Genomic DNA, 22,007 nt, shown 5'->3' on the forward strand with positions numbered 1-22,007 from the left:
TCTACTAGGAAATTGCTTTCACCTAAACATTTTCTTTCCAATCAGGGTAGAAGGACAAGAGTTGCCAGGACTATGAGTGTAAGCTATAGCTACCTTTCTGAGCCTGGATCCATGATACTGCCTTCATGGCCAGAAACTGCCACTCCTCCTGAGTCTCCATCTTGAAACCATAGAGCCATACCAGGGCTAGAACCGTGGCCCACACCTCCTGGTCCACCTGAGTGAGGAAGAGAGTGAGAGAGAGAGAGACAGATTGAGAGAGAAACAGAAAATAAGGACACTGAGACATGGGTATCATGGGGACATTCAATTCAATGTTCATCAAGCCCTTGTCCAGAGCTGATGGTAGTTCTATAGAGCGCACGTGCAGATACTCTGTGAGTGCATCATCTTGCAGCATGCTCATAATACACAGTATCAGTCAAAAGTTTGGACACACCTCTTCATTACTATGTTCTACATAGAATAGAATAATAGTGAAGACATCAAAACTATGGAATAACACATGGAATCATGTAGTAAGCTAAAAAGTTAAACATATATTTTGATTTGTTTTTGAGATTCTTCAAAGTAGCCACCCTTTGCCTTGATGACAGCTTTGCACACCCTTGGCATTCTCTCAACCAGCTTCATGAGGTTGTCACCTGGAATGCATTTCAATGAACAGGTGAGCCTTCTTAATTTGTTGATTTTCTTTCCTTCTTATTGAGTTTGAGCCAAATCAGTTGTGTTGTGACATGGTAGTGGTGGTATACAGAAGACAGCCCTATTTGGTAAAATACCAATAAGTCCATATTATGTCAAGAAAAGCTCAAATAAGCAAAGATAAACAACGGTCCGTCATTACTTTAAGACATGAAAGAGGGTCAGTCTGGAAAATTTCAAGAATTTTAAAAGTTTCTACAAGTGCAGTTACAAAAAACCATCAAGCGCTATGATGAAACTGGTTCTCTTGAGGACCGCCACAGGAAAGGAAGACCCAGAGTTACCTATGCTGCAGAGGATAAGTTCATTAAAGTTTCCAGCCTCAGAAATTGCAGCCCAAATAAATGCTTCAGAGTACAAGTAACAGATGCATCTCAACATCAACTGTTCAGAGGAGACTGCGTGAATCAGGCCTTCATGGTCGAATTGCAGCAAAGAAACCACTACTGAAGGACACCAATAAGAAGAAGAGACTTGCTTGGGCCAAGAAACACAAGCAATAGACATTAGACCTGTGGAAATCTGTCTTTTGGTCTGATGAATCCAAATTTGAGATTTTTGGTTCCAACCGGCGTGTTTTTGTGATACGCAGAGTAGATGAACGGATGATCTCCGTATGTGTGGTTCCCACTGTGAATCATGGAGGGGTTGTGATGGTGCTTTGCTGGTGACACTGTCTGTGATTTATTAAGAATTTAAGGCACACTTAACCAACATGGCTAGCACAGCATTCTGCAGCGATATGCCACCCCATTTGGTTTGCGCTTAGTAGGAGAATAATTTGTTTTTTTTAACAGGACAATGACACCTCCAGACTGTGTAAGGGATATTTGACCAAGAAGAGGAGAGATGGAGTACTGCATCAGATGACCTGCCTTCACAATCACCCAACCTCAACCCAATTGAGATGGTTTGGGATGAGTTGGACCGCAGAGTGAAGGAAAAGCAGCCAACAAGTGCTCAGCATATGTGGGAACTCCTTACAGAATTTTGGAAAATCATTCCAGGTGAAGCTGGTTGAGAGAATGCCAAGAGTGTGCAAAGCTGTCATCAAGGCAAAGGGTGGTTACTTTGAAGAATTTAAAATATATTTTGATTTGTTTAACACATATGGTTACTACATGATTCCATATCTGTTATTTCATAGTGTATATGTCTTGTCTATTATTCTAAAATGTAGAAAATAGTAAAAACAAAGAAAAACCCTGGCATCTCAGTTTATTTCTGTGGACCCACCTGTGCAGGCTTTGGCTTGGACACCTCCTCCTCTGTCTTCACCAGCACCTCAGCCAATGCTGCCTCTAGGACCCAGGAACCAGAGGCCTTCTGAAGGGAGATCAGCTGGAGGAGAGGGTCCCTCACAGGCTTAGAGGTTGGGGCTGGAGAGTCAAAGTCTAATGGGATTGGACAACATAATGGTTAGAACGGTTAGAGATGATCTAAATGATTACATACCTAATACCTTAACTGTTCCATTATAGCGTCAGTGGCTAACTGGGTCACCCTAACCGGAATCCTAACAGTTGCGGTAAAATCCTTGTGCTGTGCTTGAGTAATACTATCACAATAAATAGAACACCGAGGAGCATCAAACAGTGTTACAATTCCTTGAATAACAGGTATTTGGAATTAGGTTAACACAGACATTAACCCTTAACCCTCGTAAAACTGACCATCCTACCGATCCTCGACTTCGGTGATGTCATCTATAAAATAGCCTCCAACACTCTACTCAACAAACTGGATGCAGTCTATCACAATGCCATTTGTTTTGTCACCAAAGCCCCATAAACTACCCACCATTGTGACCTGTACGCTCTCGTTGGTTGGCCCTCGCTTCATACTCGTCGCCAAATCCACTGGCTACAGGTTATCTACAAGTCTCTGCTAGGTAAAGCCCTGCCTTATCTCAGCTCACTGGTCACCATAGCAGCACCCACTCGTAGCACGCGCTCCAGCAGATATATCTCACTGGTCACCCCCAAAGCCAATTCCTCCTTTGGTCGTCTTTTCCTTCCAGTTCTCTGCTGCCCATGACTGGAACGAATTGCAAAAATCTCTGAAGCTTGAGACTCACATCTCCCTCACTAGCTTTAAGCACCAGCTGTCAGAGCAGCTTACAGATCACTGAACCTGTACATAGCCCATCTGTAAACAGCCCATCTATCTACCTACCTCATCCACATACTGTTATTTATTTATTTTGCTCCTTTGCACCCCAGTATCTCTACCTGCACATTAATCTTCTGCCGATCTTCCATTCCAGTGTTTAATTGCTATACTGTAATTACTTCGCCACCATGGCCTATTTATTTCCTTAACTTACCTCATTTGCACTCACTGTATATAGACTTTTTGTTTTCTTTTGTTCTACTGTATTATTGACTGTATGTTTTGTTTATTCCATGTGTAACTCTGTGTTGTTGTATGTGTCGAATTGCTACGCTTTATCTTGGCCAGGTCACAGTTGCAAATGAGAACTTGTTCTCAACTAGCCTACCTGGTTAAATAAAGGTGAAATAAAAATTAAATTAAAATAATTACCTTCACAACAGATGTCGTCATAGCCGAATACTTCTAAATCATCCAAATCTGAAACCCAATGTAAATTGTTTATGTTGTGTCGTACATTCCCACAAACAGAAGTCTATCTATTAAAGATCACAATTCAATATTACACTACTTCTACCCAAAAAACACTGAACAAAAATATAAACGCAACATGTAAAGTGTTGGTTTCATGAGCTGAAATAAAAGATGCCGGAAATTTTCAGTAAGCTCAAATAAAATGTTGTGCACAAATTGGTTTACATCCCTGATAGTGAGCATTTCCCCTTTGCCAAGATAATCTATCCACTTGACAGGTGTGGCATATCAAGAAGCTGATTAAACAGCATGATATTGTGTTGGGGACAATAAATGTGCAGTTTTTTCATACAACACCACAGATGTCTCAAGTTGAGGGAGCATACAATTGTCATGCTGACTGCAGGAATGTCCACCAGAGCTGTTGCCAGATAATTGAATGTTAACCTCTCTACCATAAGCCACCTCCAACGCCTTTTAAGAAAAATTGGCAGTACGTCCAAACGGCCTCACAACCTGCAGACCATGTGTATGGTGTTGTGTGGGTGAGTGATTTGCTGATGTCAACGTTGTGAACAGAGTGCCCCATGGTGGCGGTGGGGTTATGGTACGGGCATGCATACGCTACGGACAACGAACACAAATGCATTTTATCGATGGCAATTTGAATGCACAAAAATACCGTGATGATATCCTAAGGCCCAATTTTTTTTAAGGTATCTGTGACCAACAGATGCATATCTATATTCCCAGTCATGTAAAATCAATATATTAGGACCTAATGGATGCATTTAAATTGACTGGTTTCCTCATATGAACTGTAACTCTGTAAAATCTATTAAAATTGTTGCATGTTGCATTTTATATTTTTGTTCAGTATAATTCAACATGAACCATGTTGATTCCAACATTTCTGTAAAAGTTATGAAATGTGTCAAAACACATTTTGTAAAACTGAATTATTTGAATTAACCCTGAAATTAATAAAACATGTAGTTTCATCAAAACATGCAGACTTTAAACATGAACCCATAAGATCACAATCTTAATACAAATGAACAGGGATCATATTAACAGGGTTGAGTATTAACTCATAATAGTGATACGTAAGCATATTGAAAAGCAGACATGTAACTTGTTTTTTAAACAAATAAACTCGGTGCTGACCTGTACATTTACTCTTTTTGCTCAACTTTAACTTGCCTTGGGGACTCATCAGCAGACTACTCGCCATCATCAGGGGGCTGCACCGAGCCATAAAACACGACTGCTTGATGTACGTGGAGCTGTGATACAACACTGAGAAAGAAGGGAAAAACACAGGTCACTGGGTTACAAACATGAAGGTACACGCACCAAACTCATTAATGACTAAACGATGAGGATTCTGTCTTACACGTGCAGGGGGCACAGATTGAGACACTTCAGCTCGCGGTTACAATTTATTTAGCGCCATTTACATATCTGCATAAAATAATTTCCTTGCACAGCCTCTCCCCATCACACAAACACTCACTCACTTGGTGTGGGGACATGTCTGTGTAGCAGCTGTCCTTGCATGGCCTCTCCCTGTCACACAAACACTCACTCACTTGGTGTGGGGACATGTCTGTGTAGCAGCTGTCCTTGCAGGGCCTCTCCCCGTCACACAAACACTCACTCACTTGGTGTGGGGACATGTCTGTGTAGCAGCTGTCCTTGCAGGGCCTCTCCCCGTCACACAAACACTCACTCACTTGGTGTGGGGACATGTCTGTGTAGCAGCTGTCCTTGCACTTACTCTCCCCGTCACACAAACACTCACTCACTTGGTGTGGGGACATGTCTGTGTAGCAGCTGTCCTTGCACTTACTCTCCCCGTCACACAAACACTCACTCACTTGGTGTGGGGACATGTCTGTGTAGCAGCTGTCCTTGCAGGGCCTCTCCCCATCACACAAACACTCACTCACTTGGTGTGGGGACATGTCTGTGTAGCAGCTGTCCTTGCACAGCCTCTCCCCATCACACAAACACTCACTCACTTGGTGTGGGGACATGTCTGTGTAGCAGCTGTCCTTGCAGGGCCTCTCCCCATCACACAAACACTCACTCACTTGGTGTGGGGACATGTCTGTGTAGCAGCTGTCCTTGCACAGCCTCTCCCCATCACACAAATACTCACTCACTTGGTGTGGGGACATGTCTGTGTAGCAGCTGTCCTTGCAGGGCCTCTCCCCATCACACAAACACTCACTCACTTGGTGTGGGGACATGTCTGTGTAGCAGCTGTCCTTGCATGGCCTCTCCCTGTCACACAACCACTCACTCACTTGGTGTGGGGACATGTCTGTGTAGCAGCTGTCCTTGCAGGGCCTCTCCATCTCCTTTGTGGACAGCGATGAAGGCAGTAAAGGCACTGCTCACTCCTGATTGGACGCTGAGCTCTATCACCTTCTCTTTCGCTCCCTCCTTCTCACCATCCTGCTCCCTCTCTTCCACCTCCAGGGATTGGATTAGGGTTCGAGCACCCAGCCTGTGGACGGTCATTCTGGAGAGGAGGGATAGAGAGAAGAATTATAGGAAAGAGAGAGAGAGAGAGATAAGAGTTAGAGGGATACAGAGATTAAGAGGGTGGAGTGGGGGAGAGAAGGGATAGAGAGATTAAGAGGGTGGAGTGGGGGAGAGGAGGGATATAGAGATTAAGAGGGTGGAGTGGAGGAGTTGGAGGGTCGATGATAAGATGGGGGTACCTACAGTACTATATATATCAAACCATACTACATTGCTGAAATGCATTAGAAGTGCTGGCAGTTTCTATTAATGGAGTGTCATGGCAGTGTTGCCTGTAAATAGTGGCACATTCCCTTAAAATGCATCTGACCAAGGCCTGCAGTGTTGTTTTTACCCAGTGTCCTCTGTAGGCTTAAGACTGAAGCTCAGCTGGTTCTCAACAGGCTGCTTGGCCAGGCTGTACTTCACTGTCACCGAGCCCTCTGTGTCCCCCGAGCTCTGAGCAGGGGAGAGAATGAGAGAGAGCGAGAAAGAGACAGACAGAATAAGAGAAAGAAAACAAGGAAATACAGGGTTGAGTGAAACACGTGGACCGTGACCCAAAAAATAGTTGTCTTGCAAATAAGTTATGACCTTACCAGTGTCATTTGAACATTGACAAACTGCATGTTAAACAATATTAACATTCATAACAGTAGAAGGCAGAGTCCTCACCTTCCCAGTGAGCTGGGCATACAGAAGTGCCCTTTGGCCCTGGAAGATCACTCCGATTGGTGGAGACAGAGGGGTGACAGACACCTCCTTTGGGACATTCCACTTGACTGAGATGTCCACCACAGCTGGCTGCAGGGCAAACCGGAGAGACTGCATCACCTGAGGGAGGAGTGTTAAGGAGGTGGGAGAGTGGTAAAAAATGTCATTAAAAAAGGAAAGAGATAAAACAAGAGAGAATAAGGAAGGTGATAAATGTTTATAACCAATACAGCCCTCAATTTACACATGCACACATACTGATAAGCTCTTACTTTGGGCTGCATCCTGTCCTGTCCTGTGATAAACTGTGCGTGCCCTCTGGCCTGCTTGGCCACCCCAGAAATGAGAGCAGTGCTGGCCCCCTCCCCGATCCCAAAGGAGAAACACCTGACAGGGACACACCCAGGAATCACTATTATTGTTGTTATCAAACACCAAAATCCTTATCACTTGTATCATTTTCTTGTCCTCGTGGGGTGACTGAAAACACAGACAGGTTGGGTAGGTTTACTTTAGATTGAGTTTTACAATTCATCTTTTGAGTCAAAAAGACCAGTGTTTAGACCTTTACTTTCCAGACAGGTGCAATGGGTTCTGTAACAAACTATTAAAACCAGTTAGTCCAATTATTTCAGGTGGGAGGTGACAGAGCTAGCTATGGGATCTCTGCCCCAACTAGGTAATGATAGGGGAAACAGTGCTTGTGGGCCCACCTGTGAGAACCGGCATTCGTCTTCACCAGATCCAGGACTTCCTTGGTGTTCCCCACCTCACCGTCAGTGAACAAGAAGAGCTGTGGAGGACAGAGCAGGTGTTACGGAGATAGCACTGACAAAACCTCTTGGGCTTTACCAGTTCATTTACACTGAAGTAACAGGCACCATACCTCTTCAGGCCATTTCAATGCTACGGCTATACGTTCAAAAACACAAAAATAGGAATCAACCTCTGACTCTCTGAACAAAGGTACTAAGGCAATCTGCCTACTAATATCAAAAGTGTTGGAAGACAGCTGGTGAGGAGGCCTCGCGGTCTCTGCCTCCAATTCCATCTGGCGCATTTTGAGCTCCAAATGCCGTTGTTCTCTTTCTGCCTCACAGAGGAGTATGAAAATACATTATGATAAACAGGCTGTTTATTGTCCACTACAGCCAGGTGACCAAGTACTGGTGTTTTTGCCTGTTCCAGGATCTTCACTGTCAGCTCGTTTCTCTGGTCCGTATTTCATTGAAAAGAAATTAAGTGAAACTGATTATGTGCTTCAAACTCCTGATAGAAACGCAAGTATCGGGTGTGCCAGATTAACATGTGGAAAGCATACCACACCCGACCCATCACCCAGGTAGATAGTTCAAAAACAGCGGAAGGTACTGCTGTCTCCTCTGCTTCTACTGCTATGATAGTGGGCTGTCATATTAATGATGTTGATGGAGATGGATTAGAGTTGTGCAATACTCAGCAGCAGTGCATTAGATTGCCCAACTCAGAAATGCTGCTGTCTCTCTGGTTCATTTAACGGACGGACAGGCCGGCGATATTGTGAGGCTACTGCACAGTTTTCCATGTCTCTTTAATGACGTTCCTACTCGCACCAACGTGTTGGAACATGACATTAATGTTGGAAATGCTGCCCCTGTCAAGCAACACCCATATCGTATCAACGCTTCCAAGAGGAAGATAATGCGGGATGAGGTGAGATATTTGTTGGAGAATGACGTGGCTACGCCAAGTTCAAGCCCTTGGAGTTCTCCTTGCATTCTGGTTCATAAATCTGATGGTACATCCAGATTATGTACGGATTATCGAAAGGTAAATTCTGTCACAATGCCAGATTCGTTCCCGTTATCCAGACTGGACGACTGTATCGACACTGTTGGTGCTGTGACTTATGTAACTAAGTTGGACCTCAGATCATGTTGACTCTCTAAGGGTAGTATGTGAATGTTTGGCAGCTGCTTCTCTAACCCTGAACTTGGCAAAGTGCGAGTTAGGTAACAGTAGCCTTCCCAATCTCGGCAAAGAGGTCAGCCATGGACAGGTGCGCCCCGTTGATGCCAAAGTCTTGGCTATAACTGCATTTCCCACACCTACCACCAGACGAGAGCTACGACGCTTTTTAGGGATGGTTGGCTACTACCGTAGTTTCTGTAAAAATGTCTCTGCTGTAGTTGCTCTACTGACCGATTTGCTCAGTCCAGCTAGATCATTTGAGTGGTCCCCTGATTTTAAGGTAGCTTTTGATACTGCGAAAGCACTCTTATGTAGTACCCCTGTACTTGCTGCTCCGGATTTTGAACAACCGTTTAAACTTGAGGTAGATGCAAGTGCCAGAGGTGCTGGTGCTGTTCTACTGCAGCAGGACAAGTGGAGTGGATCATCCTGTTTGTTATTTTTCTTGTAAATTTAACAAATGTCAGACAAACTATGCAACCATCGAACAAGATACTTCAGCTTTGTTGTTAGCTCTGCAATACTTTGAAGTATATATTGGTTCCAGTGCCCTACCAGTGGCCCTATATACTGACCATAACCCCTTAGTGTTTTTTACCGGATGTACAACCAGAACCAGCGCCTTATGCGTTGGGCGCTTATTGTGCAAATTATCATTTGGAGATCCACTACAAAAAAGGTTCTGAAAAAGTGTTGGCAGATGCTTTGTCTCGTGTTTAAAAATTATGATTTTTGAATGTTTTGTAAATACTGTGGTCGCAATCCCCGGGGTTGCTCTTTTAAGGGTGGGAGTGTTACGGATACAGGTATCCGGTGTGTATTTCTTGTCTCTCCTTCTCCCCTCACAGATGACAATCATCATTCTCCAATCAGAAGACACCTGCTCCTTTTCCCTTACCCTATCACATTCCCTTGGTTTAAAAACCCTGTCAGTTGTTTACTCTAGAGCTCAATCTCTCTGTCGATCTCTTGTTTGGTTTAGCAACTACGTGTCACTTTGTCCATTACCCTGTGAGTATTAGTTATTGTTTTTGTTATGGTGTTTGACTGTTTGTATGCTGGTGGGAAAAGGGGGTACTTAGATAAGTCGCCCATGGGCCTACACTACCCGTAGGAATACTTTGTCTAAGAACACTAGTTAGAACTGGGTGGACCAACCACTGTATTTTTGGTTAGTTAGCTGTATTGAAGTAGGCTAGTCTTGCTTGGGGGTGTTTTTGGACATTTGTTTCTTTCCTTGGGTCCAGCTCAGTCCCTTTTTCTGCCCCAAACCCCCCGCCTTTACCGTGTGTTTACCAAATAAACCATGAGTGTTTGACGGTAGATTTAAGTTGTCTGTGGTTGTCCGTTCTCACTGTTACCTTTTCACTGTTGTAATTTGCATGAGTTATGTTACGGGTCTCGTTGCCATCCCCCCTAGACTAGAGCCAAAGGGATTTGTAACAGCGGGTATGTTGATGTGTCAACGTTAAATGATGTATGTGCAGCACTGATACTGAGAATGTTTCCTTAGTAACCAAAAACACAGGTCTATTTGGTCTCCCAGTTACTGTAAATACCACACTCAAAATATACTGTTTGCTAAGGTGTTACTCTGTAACTAAACATGCCCAAAGCCCAAAAGGGAATTCCCTCATGGTCTAAGACATTGGTTGCTCCCGTGGGAGACCAGGGTTCATATCCTGCGCGTTACACATGGAAAGGTGGGAGGAGTTTCAGGTGTTTCAAGAGGAACCGGTATGAATCTGTGTGTGTGTGTGTGTGTGTGTGTGTGTGTGTGTGTGTGTGTGTGTGTGTGTGTGTGTGTGTGTGTGTAAGGTATATAGAAGGCCAATGAGTGAGATGATTAGAAACAAATATTCAAATGCCACTCCACAATGATACAATAACTGACAGATTTTTGTTGACCACTCAGATAGTTGAGACACTAAAAAACAAACCTAGTCAAACATGGTACAGTGGTTCCTTTGGCATCATCAAAAATACATCATCTGTATTTTGGGTAACAGTCTTTATACATTGCGTCATCTGTACACGTATGCATAAACTAAAGTAGATAAAAGGACATTCAGAAACTTACAAAGAAATGTCTGTTGGAGGATACAGTGGCAGGCTTCAGCAAAGGCATTTACATTATTGTTACCTGATAACATTGTACACAATTTATTATTTTAATCTAGATCATTTTAACTATCATTTTGGCTGGACAGCTGACGAAAAACATCATCCCGACTGTCATTGTATAACCCACAGTAAAGCAACGCATGAGGTTCTGTTACAATGGAAGCATTGTTACAGAAAGTACAGACATTTCTCTGTGGGAGTGTTTGTGAATATTATTATTTTTATTTAACTAGGCAAGTCAGATAAGAACACATTCTTATTTACAATGACGGCCTACCCCGGCCAAACGCTAATCCGGACAACGCTGGGCCAATTGTGCGCCGCCCTATGGGACTCCCAATCAGGTCCGGTTGTGATACAGCCTGGAATTGAACCAGGGTCTGTAGTGACGCCTCTAGCACTGAAATGCAGTGCCTGAGACTGCTGTGCCTCTCGGTCTAAGGCACTGTAAGGAATGTAAGGTGTGTTAGATACCTGTCTGGGCTGGTCGGGGAGGCAGGGCTGGCTGTAGATATGTTTTAAAGGCTGGAGGATCTCTGTACCTCCCAGGTCAGCCCTCATTTCTTTCACCTTCTGCAGAGCCTCATCCATAGTCTTCTGGCTGTACTCCACACTCTTACTGATGTCCAGATAGATATACACACACAAGGTCAAAGGGTCATCACCACAACATAATACAGACCCAAGCCATGGACATTTGAATCCTTCACCTACCTGCTTCAAATTATTAGATGTAAAACAAGATTGAAACAGGGGTTGGAAGGAGAAAACACTCACGGAAAGAAGGACTCATAACTGGACCCAAAGCCGATGATGTTGAAGTAGCAGCCCATGGGCAGGCTTTTCAGCAAGAGCAGCAGAGTTTCCTGCAAGAGAGAAGTCCAACAAGTGTCTTTACTCTTCAATAAACCTTATAGGACGGTCTTAAAGAACTAGTACAGAGTAACCACTGTGTATTGGATTTAACTCCAAACTACCTTGTGGTGAATCCTGTGCAGATTGAGCTGTTCATTCACTAGAATAGGGTTGCTGTGTGTGTGTGTGTGTGTGTGTGTGTGTGTGTGTGTGTGTGTGTGTGTGTGTGTGTGTGTGTGTGTGTGTGTGTGTGTGTGTGTGTGTGTGTGTGTGTGTGTGTGTGTGTGTGTGTGTGTGTGTGTGTGTGTGTGTGTGTGTGTGTGTGTATACCCTGGCACTGCTAATACGGTCCTGTGACCCAGACCCAAGGTGCATGGGGCATTCCATGCTGCCGGAGCGATCCACTACGAACAGGAACTCCCCGTGTGAGGTCATAGATGACATCACATCCTTGGGGAACTCTGGGTACAAGCTCAGCATGACCACTGGGTCACCCATCAGAGAGCCTGGGGAGGAGGGGAGAAAGAGTGAGGGAGAGAGAACGAGAACGAGAGAAAGAAGGAGAGAAAGAAATAAGTGTTCAAAAGTTTTTCTCCATTTCTATTGGACGCCTCTCCTTCAGTCTCACCATGTCCCTCTCTATAAACATGGATGACGGTAGTAGACTAGACTACTCATTGATCTCATCTACACCAATCTACAACAGAGTACCCCCCACCCTCACCTGGCTTGGCAGAAGCCTGTGCTGCCTCTACTATAGCAGTAGGCTGATGGGTGTCTTGGTAATACAACAACAGCTCAACATCCCGGTCAAACTGATGACCTGCAGCCAGACTGACCTGCAGTTAGGACATTCACATGAAGGCAGAGCAGTCAGAGAGGGAATTGAACAACTATGAAGGATTCTGATGGTTTATGGTGCTAGTGAGAGTGCAAGCACACAGACATACACAGTGTACACATTCATATGTACGTAAAGCAACACACTTACACATGAACACACACACACAGTACCGTGGCTTGGGTTTTCTCTGTGTTGAGGTAGTTGAGTGGGTCCAGGGGACAGTTGGACTCTACTCCAGAGATGGGATGAGGGGACGACACATGGGCACGGAGGGACAGACTGTAGGGGACAGAACCAGCGGGCACCGAGGACACCTGGGCACTGCCAGCACTACCACTGTCTGACCCTTAGAGAGAGATGGGTGAGGGAGAGAGAGGGGCGAGAGACCCACAGATTCAAATGTTTTTGTTCCAGCCCAACACTAACACTCCTTTCATCTCATCAACAACTCACCAAGACTTTGATTAATTCAATAATGATTAATTCATTAAAACGGGACTGTAACGAAAGCCTGCACCATCCCCTGTGGGTCTCCAATAGCAGGACTGAAGACCACTGCCCTATGGGACCAGGTACTGGTTCCTAGTCACACTGCTGCCCACAAGGTTTCTACTTTGTTTTGCACTGCCCTATGATGTATTAGTGGTTTGTGTCTCTATACAGGGGCCCATGTTCTTACCCTGGGGTTGGTAACGGGGGTTGAGCACGGCGGGCAGGCAGAGCCTCAGGCCGTCGTCAGCCTGTACAGCCAGCTCTGTCACATAGTCCAGGCTGACAGAGGCCTTCTCCCCTGGAGGCAGACTGCCCACACTCAGCTTGAACACGTCCGGGCTCTCATCACTCTCCTCCAATAGGAAAGCCTGCTGGCCCGAACTCAATGCATCATCATACTGCTCCTGTGCCTGAGGAGGGACAGAGGACCACAAGGACGCATCATCAGCCTGACACAGTATAGTACAGTAGCATACATCCAGGGGAGGGTGCCGTCTGACTGACACTAGTCAGGTCAATGGAGTTTGACAGAGAGTCGCTTTGACAAAGCAGTAGGTTGGGAACCAGTTTTACAGGGTCAAAGTCTAATACTGAGAGCAGAGAGCTGTCAACAAACATCTGAATAACTTTTGAAGGCCCCTAGGTCATAGACTGCTGGTTAACCATAAAGTGATAATAATAAGTAATGGATTGGATTTATATAGAGCCTTTCTACCAACTGAGGTACCACAAGCACTTTACATAGTAAGGGGGGAACTCATCTCATCCACCATCAATGTATAGTACCCAGCAACCATTTTGTACCAGAATGCTCACCACACACCAGATAACATGGTGGAGAGGCGAGGAGTGATATTTACCAATTAAGAATGAAGGGATTATTAGGTTGCCATGATGGAAATGGGGCCAGGTTAGCTGGCCGGTAACATTTTATACCAAGTTTCTCTTAAAACTGTGTAGTAACGCTCTAATTACACTAGTAACAACACTTGTACTAACATGTTAACCCAAATCCTGCAATAAATTATACTTTTGTAGATCTCAGAAAATTTCATTAAAATGTCTATAGTTGCATTTGTCTCATTATTGACTTGTCATCTCTCCTCACCTTCTGTTTCTCCTGAACCTCAGCCACCACCTCAGTCTGTCCTATCTTTGCGCTGAACCTGCAGACAGCAGCCTCTCCCGGCAGAGGGAAAACAAAGATGGCCTCCAGAGGACTCTGCTCCTGGTTCTCATACTGCAGAGTGGAGCTCACAGTGGCCACATGCCCCTGCACACTCACTTCCACAGCAATACTCTTAAGAGGCACTGAGAGAGGTAGGGATGGATGGAGCAACAGATTTTTAATTTCGTGAAAAATAATATACAGTTGAAGTCAGAAGTTTACATACACCTTAGCCAAATACATTTAAACTCAGTTTCAAAATTCCTGACATTTAAACCTAGTAAAAATTCACTGTCTTAGGTCAGTTAGGATCAGCACTTCATTTTAAGATTATGAAATGTCAGAATAATAGTAGAGAGAATTATTTATTTCAGCTGAAATTTCTTTCATCACATTCCCAGTGGGTCAGAAGTTTACATACACTCAATTAGTACTTGTAGCATTGCCTTTAAATTGTTTAACTTGGGTGAAACGTTTTGGGTAGCCTTCCACAAGCTTCCCACAATAAGTTGGGTGAATTTTGTCTCATTCCTCCTGACAGAGCTGGTGTAACTGAGTCAGGTTTGTAAGCCTCCTTGCTCGCACACGCTTTTTCAGTTCTGCCCACACATTTTCAATAGGATTGAGGTCAGGGTTTTGTGATGGCCACTCCAATACCTTGACTTTGTTGTCCTTAAGCCATTTTGCCACAACTTTGGAAGTATGCTTGGGGTCATTGTCCATTTGGACCAAGCTTTAACTTCCTGACTGATGTCTTGAGATGTTGCTTCAATATATCCACATAATTTTCCTGCCTCATGACACCATTTATTTTGTGAAGTGCACCAGTCCCTCCTGCAGCAAAGCATCCCGACAACATGATGCTGACACCCCCGTGCTTCATGGTTGTGTTCTTCAGCGCGCAAGTGTCATGACGTTGCCCTCTTTGGGTACAGCGAGCACCATCCCAATCTCTCTCTCTCCTACAACTAGGCTGCTGTGGTCAGAGAAGTCGTAAATTCCTGGAGGAGATTGTCTCTATACTGTGGCCATGAGGAGACAGAGTGAATTTTCATAGAGAACAAAGGAATTTCTTCCACCTCACAGAACTTGAGGTCCGAACAACATTTATGTTCTGGATAAGGTATAAAAGATCGGTGAAGAATCCAGCTACGAACTGGTCCGGTTGGTACAATTTGGTGAAGCTCATGGTTGACGGTGCGGCCACATTACCATAACACTGTTTATATAATAACTTCAGATATGAGGTTTACATCTAATTGTTGTATAAGATGAATGAGTGAGGATGATACTGTTTGTAAAATTGTGTAATGTGATTTTGGACTTTTTAATGAAGGAAACTCCAATTCCCCTTTGAGTAGAACTAAAATCAGAGGACCGCCCATGAGCCCAGTTAAGGTAAGGCATCCTGGTACTGGCCCTTTTCTGCAATAAAACCCCACCGTGAGAATTTCTCAACAGACCATGTTTCTCTCAATCACGAGAGGACAAATGTTGCAGACCAGCTTACCTCTATAATGAGAGGGCCACGGTTTGAGTAGATGGCTGAATCTTTTAACCATCCCACGTGGTTAAACTCTTAGACTATCGATACCGACAGAATAAGAACAAGTCTTTGATATTAATTACTAGTCTGCAGCTAGGAATTCGGTATCATTGAACGCGAAGAACGACATCCGCTGAAACATCCATTCTATAACAACATGAATGAATGTCACTCTGAACTATCCATTCTAACCATGGCAGAGTGAGAGAGACGGACAATTCTACAAAATAATCAAACTTTTCAACAGCGATCAAGACGACACACTGAGCATAAATTTATATATTGATTGCAATTGTTCCCGAATGAGGGAGAGTTCATGTGCAAAGGATTCGCATTTCAATTGTTATAATTATCAACTCTGTCGTGACTTCTCATCTGACCCCCACTCCCCTTTTGTTTAACAAGCCGCGATGCCGGTTTAGCCCACTAGGGCACATTCCCCTATCATTTCTTGTAACCATATTTACTTTGTTTGTTTGTTTGTTTGTTTGTGTGTGCACTTCTGATTGTTTAGTTATTTAATAAATACATGATTTAAGACAATTGATGTATGGATGACTTATAGTGAAGACTGGGTTCGTGCAGATAACCAACAATTTACGACGTTTGGAATGAGACTAACGTGAGGTAAAGTAAATAATTCATTAATTTGAAGACTAATTGATCAGATAAAATATCAGAAAACTTATTTTAGGAAATGATAACTTTGTAATCTGAATATTTTCCTCGGTCCCCAACTTCCTAGTTAATTGCAGTTACATGATTAATCAGTTACTGAGTTATTTGATAAATAAGTCTTATGTTTAATGATGCCAAAGACACGACACAAGCCTCCCCCTTTTTCCTACAAACATAACGATGGTCATTATGGCCAAGCAGTTATATTTCTGTTTCATCTGACCAGAGGACATTTCTACACAAAGTACCAATCTTTGTCCCGATGTGCAGTTGCAAACCATATTCTGGCTTTTTTTAATGGCGGTTTTGGAGCAGTGGCTTCTTCCTTGCTAAGCTGCCTTTCAGGTTATGTTGATATAGGACTTGTTTTACTGTGGATATAGATAGATACCTGTTTCCTCCAGCATCTTCACAAGGTCCTTTGATGTTGTTCTGGGATTGATTTGCACATTGACACCAAAGTACGTTCATCTCTCGGAGACAGAATGTGTCTCCTTCCTGAGTGGTATGATGGCTGTGTTGTCCCATGGTGTTCATACTTGCGTACTATTGTTTGTATGGATGAACGTGGTACCTTCAGGAATTTGGAAATTTATCCCAAGGATGAACCAGACTTCTGGAGGTCAACAATTTTATTTCTGAGGTCTTGGCTGATTTCTTCTAGATTTTTTCCATGATGTCAAGCAAAGAGGCACTGAGTTTGAAGGTATGCCTTGAAATACATCCACAGGTACACCTCCAATTGACTGAAATGATGTCAATTCACCTATCAGAAGGTTCTAAAGACATGACATCATATTCTGGAATTTTCCCAGCTGTTTAAAGGCAGTCAGCTTAGTGTATGTAAACTTCTGACCCGCTGGAATTGCGATACAGTGAATTACAAGTGAAATAATCTGTCTGCAAACAATTGTTGGAAAAATGACTTGTGTCATGCAAAGTAGATGTCCTAACTGACTTTCCAAAACTACAGTTTATAAACAAGACATTTGTGGAGTGGTTGAAAAACAAGTTTTAATAACTCCAAACTAAGTGTATGTAAACTTCCGACTTCAACTGTAAATGTGGTGAAATGTTCTGAAGTATTTATTTCATAAAAAAGGAAGAGAAACAGACACTGGAAGTAAACAATCAATGTCTGCTTTCAAACCGTACCTGGTTCATTCTTGACAGTTACCAATCCACAGCAGTTCACCATTTTGGCTCCTGTATAAAGAATTCAGGTGTCATATAGTTGTCCTGGTACTGAAGTTAATTGCCATGTGTGGCCAAGTAGGCTACTGTGGCTATTTGATCATTATGTAGGTATACCAGAGTGGCCTACCATCAAAAACAAGGAGAAAATGTAACATTTTAACATGGACATAGCTGTTTTATAATTCGGCCTACAGTAGCAGCCAATGAGTGGTGTTCAATGTAGGCTTCATTCCATGAGACTTAAAACATGCAGAGCTTGACATTAACCTGTTTATCCACTTGTCCTTCAGACAAGGTGACAAAATATGTTGTGTTATTTCGATGCAAGAAACCACTTTTCAAAATATAATGCATTATTATTCCCAAACCATTATTACAGAGAATCAGACAAATTATGCTAACCTGTGCCTATTGGCTACTTAGCATATTCAAGCCTGTCTCAAAGTACAACACAAACAATGTACATGGTTTGTGCTCTTGCAGGAAGCAATCACTCCCTATTGCTGACTAAAAATGATCTATAACTGGGCTAATAACTCACTAACTAGAAAAGGATATGAACTAAATGTGCACACGTGGGTACATGCTGCTCTCGCTTTGATCTCCAAACAAGCACATCTACTCAAGACCACAGCTGTAAACACAGTCCAGTTCAAAGTAAGTGCCACAGATCCAAATATGGCAATGGTCTATTTGCATATAGGCCTACTGCAGCTCTGATTAGTTATGCCGCACCGTTCGGTGTAAACTATGGGCTCAGTTGTGCGCAATAGAATACTACTCTAATGAATTCTTCATATGACAATCTCTTGCGTAGTTCGTTTTGTTATGTTGAATTGATAGTGGGTAATATTGTGTTGATTCAATCACAATTGACACAATAAAGGGAAACGTTGACAGTGTTAAGTGACTCCCCATCCCGCATGAGGGAGCGTAATCGTCGACTGACACTAATTAGCATAACGCAACGGACATAAATATTCCTAGAAAATATTCCTATTCATGAAAATCACCCTGTCATCTCAGATTTTCAAAATATGCTTTTACAGCCAAAGCTAGACAAGCATTTGTGTAAGTTTATCAATAGCCAAGCATAGCATTTTGTCCAGCTAGCAGCAGGTAACTTAGTCACGGAAATCAGAAAAGCAATCAAATTAAATAGTTTACCTTTGATGAGCTTCGGATGTTTTCATTCACGAGACTCTCAGTTAGATAGCCAATGTTCCTTTTTTCCAAAAATATTATTTTTGTAGGTGAAATTGTTCTTCACGTTTGGCTGAGAAATCGCCCGGAAATTGCAATCACGAAAACTCCGAAAACTATTCCAAATTAGCTCCATAACAGCGACAGAAACATGGCAAACGTGGTTTATAATCAATCCTCAAGGTGTTTTTCAAATATCTATTCGATAATATATCCACCGGGACAATTGGTTTTTCAGTAGGACCGATTGGAATAATGGCTACCTCTGTATTTTACGCGAGAATCACTCTGGGAGCATCAGGTGACCACTTGCGCAATGTAGCCGCTTACAGGTATTCTTCAACATAAATGTGTAAAACTACGTCACAATGCTGTAGACACTTTGGAGAATACGGAGAAAAAGTAATCTGGTTGATAGCCCATTCACTGCTCAATAGGGACTCATTGGAACGCAGCACTTTCAAAACACGAGGCACTTCCGGATTGGATTTTTCTCAGGCTTTCGCCTGCAACATCAGTTCTGTTATACTCACAGACAATATTTTTACAGTTTGGGAAACTTGAGTGTTTTCTATCCTAAGCTGTCAATTATATATAATTATATGACAAAATATCCCGTATTACCACCGGAACGTTATTTTTCCAAAAATTAAAACACTAGCCCCTAGTCACAAAAGGACTAACAGGGAAAACTCTAGAACGTTGACTGAAGTTCAATCTTGTGGTTCTATACATGGGATGATATACAGTACCAGTGAAAAGTTTGGACACACCTACTCATTCAAGGGTTTTCCTTTATTTTGACTATGTTCTACATTGTAAAATAATAGTGAAGACATCAAAACTATGAAATAGCACATATGAAATCATGTAACGTTGACTTGATGACAGCTTTCCACACTCTTGACATTCCCTCAACCAGCTTCACCTGGAATGCTTTTTCAATAGTCTTTAAGGAGTTCCCACATATACTGAGCACTTGTTGGCTGCTTTTCCTTCACTCTGCGGTCCAACTCATGCGAAACCATCTCAATTGGGTTGAGGTCAGGTGATTGAGGCCAGGTCATCTGATGCAGCACTTCATCACTCTTCTTCTTGATCAAATAGCCCTTACACAGCCTGGAGGTGTGTTTGGTCAATGTCCTGTTGAAAAACAAAATTATACTCCCACTAAGCGCAAACCAGATGGGATGGCATATCACTGCAGAATGCTGTGGTAGCCATGCTGGTTAAGTGCGCCTTGAACTCTAAATGAATCACAGACAGTGTCACCAGCAAAGCACCCCCACACCATCACACCTCATCCTCCATGATTCACGGTGGGAACCACACATGCAGAGATCATCTGTTCACCTACTCTGTGTCTCACAAAGACATGGCGGTTGGAACCAAAAATATACAATTTGGACTCGTCAGACCAAAAGATAGATTTCCACAGGTCGCATGTCCATTGATCGTGTTTCTTGGCCCAAGCAAGTCTTCTTTTTGGTGTCCTCAAGAAGTGGTTTCTTTTCAGTAATTTGACCAAGAAGGCCTGATTCGTGCAGTCTCCTCTGAACAGTTGATGTTGAGATGTGTCTGTTACTTGTACTCTGTGAAGCATTTATTTGGGCTGCAATTTCTGAGGCTGGTAACTCTAATGAATTTATCCTCTGCAGCAGATGTAACTCTGGGTCTTCCTTTCCTGTGGCGGTCCTCATGAGAGCCAGTGTCATCATAGTGCTTGAAGATACTTTCAAAGTTTTTGAAATGTTCCAGATAGACTGACCTTCATGTCTTAAAGTAATGATGGACTGTCGTTTCTCTTTGCTTATTTGAGCTGTTCTTGCCAAATAGGACCATCTTCTGTATACCACCCCTACCATGTCACAACACAACTGATTGGCTCAAACGCATTAAGAAGGAAAGAAATCCCACACCTGTTAATTGAAATGCATTCCAGGTGCTGGTTGAGAGAATGCCAAGCGTGTGCAAAGCTGTCATCAAGGCAAAGGGTGGCTACTTTGAAGAGTCTCAAATATAAAATATAGTTTGATTTGTTTAACACTTTTGGTTGCAACATGATTATTTCATAGTTGTGATGTCTTCACTTTTATTGTACAATGTAGAAAATAGTAAAAATAAAGACAAACCTTTGAATGAGCAGGTGTGTCCAAACTTTTGACAGGTACTTTATACCTTCTGCGCACTACTACGCACTTTAGAGGGAACATTTCTCTACACCAACTTTTTCAGTTGTTGCACAAAGCACATGATTTGGTCTCACTTTTTATAATTGACAATGACCTGGCCTGTGTTCCATAATGAGCCTGAATTCCATATAGAACCTGCCTAATAATGACAAGCCATCTTTTAAATTAGCATGCCCTTGTGCCCAAGTAAAAATGTGACAGGGAAGCGAATGAGTGCATAATTTCAATAGCAGGTGATTTGATCTTTCATTTGTGGACTGAGCAAGTAGCCACAACGAAGGGTTTACACAGACATTACCAAGACAATTTTAAAAGGACTTTTTCAAGCACTGAATTGTATTGACAAGGACCTACATTTAAAAATGGAACTGTTTTAATAGCCAACAGAATTATATTTATATATATTTATATATATATTTATATATATTTATATATATATATATATATTTATATATATATATTTATATATATTTATATATATTACCACCGTAAGGATAACATGTTTTAACAGGCCTACCCAATGGCATTATGAATTGACATTCAGATGATTATTTTTTACATTCTAAATATGTCAGAATAATGTGGGCATTGCCTGACTAAATAGACAGCATACTGCTGTAAAATAGGGACCTTGTAGCAGTCATAAGGACAAAGATTTTGCAGTAGTCAGGCAGATAGAGGTGCAAATGAATATTGGATTTATTTACACAGCGCTGGTGATGGTGATGTATGTACAATTAAATTATATTTACAAACTTCTGACTTTAAAATGTGAGCATTCAAAAAGAAAATGGCCTCTTATCAGGAAAAAAAAAACTATCCTTACCATACAAAGCACATGTGGGTTCTCCTAGGCTTAAATGCAGCCTCCCCATTGAGTTATCAAACGTGAACAGACATGAACATCCCAAATCAGGCACTTCTAAAGAATAGGTGTGGCCGGCCATATCTTGGAGGGCAGGCCAGGTGTATATCTATATATGCTCAAGCACGCAAGTTCACACATTTAACATGACGGAGAAACCAGACACATGCTCTCCAAACAAAGAAAATAAAGAAATTGACACAATCGACATTGCAATCAATACACACTGCCCTTACCCACCTTGACAAAAGGGATACATATGTGAGGATGCTGTTCATCGACTACAGCTCAGCCTTCAATACCATAGTGCCCTATAAGCTCATTACAAAGCTGACAGCCCTGGGTCTGAACTGGGT

General features: G+C 42.6%; 1 protein-coding gene across 2 annotated transcripts in view; it reads right to left on the reverse strand.

Moving 5' to 3' along the window:
- The window catches only part of LOC118375350 (von Willebrand factor A domain-containing protein 5A-like), a 58,267-nt gene that overhangs the window by 5,779 nt on the left and 30,481 nt on the right, over positions 1–22,007 (reverse strand). For both annotated transcript variants that reach the window (XM_052467990.1, XM_052467989.1), the window contains exons 2-18: positions 17,350–17,400; positions 13,911–14,113; positions 12,990–13,212; positions 12,481–12,656; positions 12,191–12,305; positions 11,797–11,972; positions 11,389–11,477; positions 11,086–11,230; positions 7,251–7,330; positions 6,810–6,924; positions 6,499–6,657; positions 6,179–6,282; positions 5,604–5,821; positions 4,459–4,590; positions 3,250–3,297; positions 1,942–2,099; positions 94–217 (exon numbers count right to left, since the gene is read on the reverse strand). In XM_052467990.1, the coding sequence (XP_052323950.1) occupies positions 94–217; positions 1,942–2,099; positions 3,250–3,297; positions 4,459–4,590; positions 5,604–5,821; positions 6,179–6,282; positions 6,499–6,657; positions 6,810–6,924; positions 7,251–7,330; positions 11,086–11,230; positions 11,389–11,477; positions 11,797–11,972; positions 12,191–12,305; positions 12,481–12,656; positions 12,990–13,212; positions 13,911–14,113; positions 17,350–17,392 (2,308 nt within the window). In that variant the 5' untranslated portion in view covers positions 17,393–17,400. The remainder of the gene's footprint in view (positions 1–93; positions 218–1,941; positions 2,100–3,249; positions 3,298–4,458; positions 4,591–5,603; positions 5,822–6,178; positions 6,283–6,498; positions 6,658–6,809; positions 6,925–7,250; positions 7,331–11,085; positions 11,231–11,388; positions 11,478–11,796; positions 11,973–12,190; positions 12,306–12,480; positions 12,657–12,989; positions 13,213–13,910; positions 14,114–17,349; positions 17,401–22,007) is intronic.

Source organism: Oncorhynchus keta, chromosome 18 (assembly GCF_023373465.1).
Source record: "Oncorhynchus keta strain PuntledgeMale-10-30-2019 chromosome 18, Oket_V2, whole genome shotgun sequence".
Taxonomy (NCBI): domain Eukaryota; kingdom Metazoa; phylum Chordata; class Actinopteri; order Salmoniformes; family Salmonidae; genus Oncorhynchus; species Oncorhynchus keta.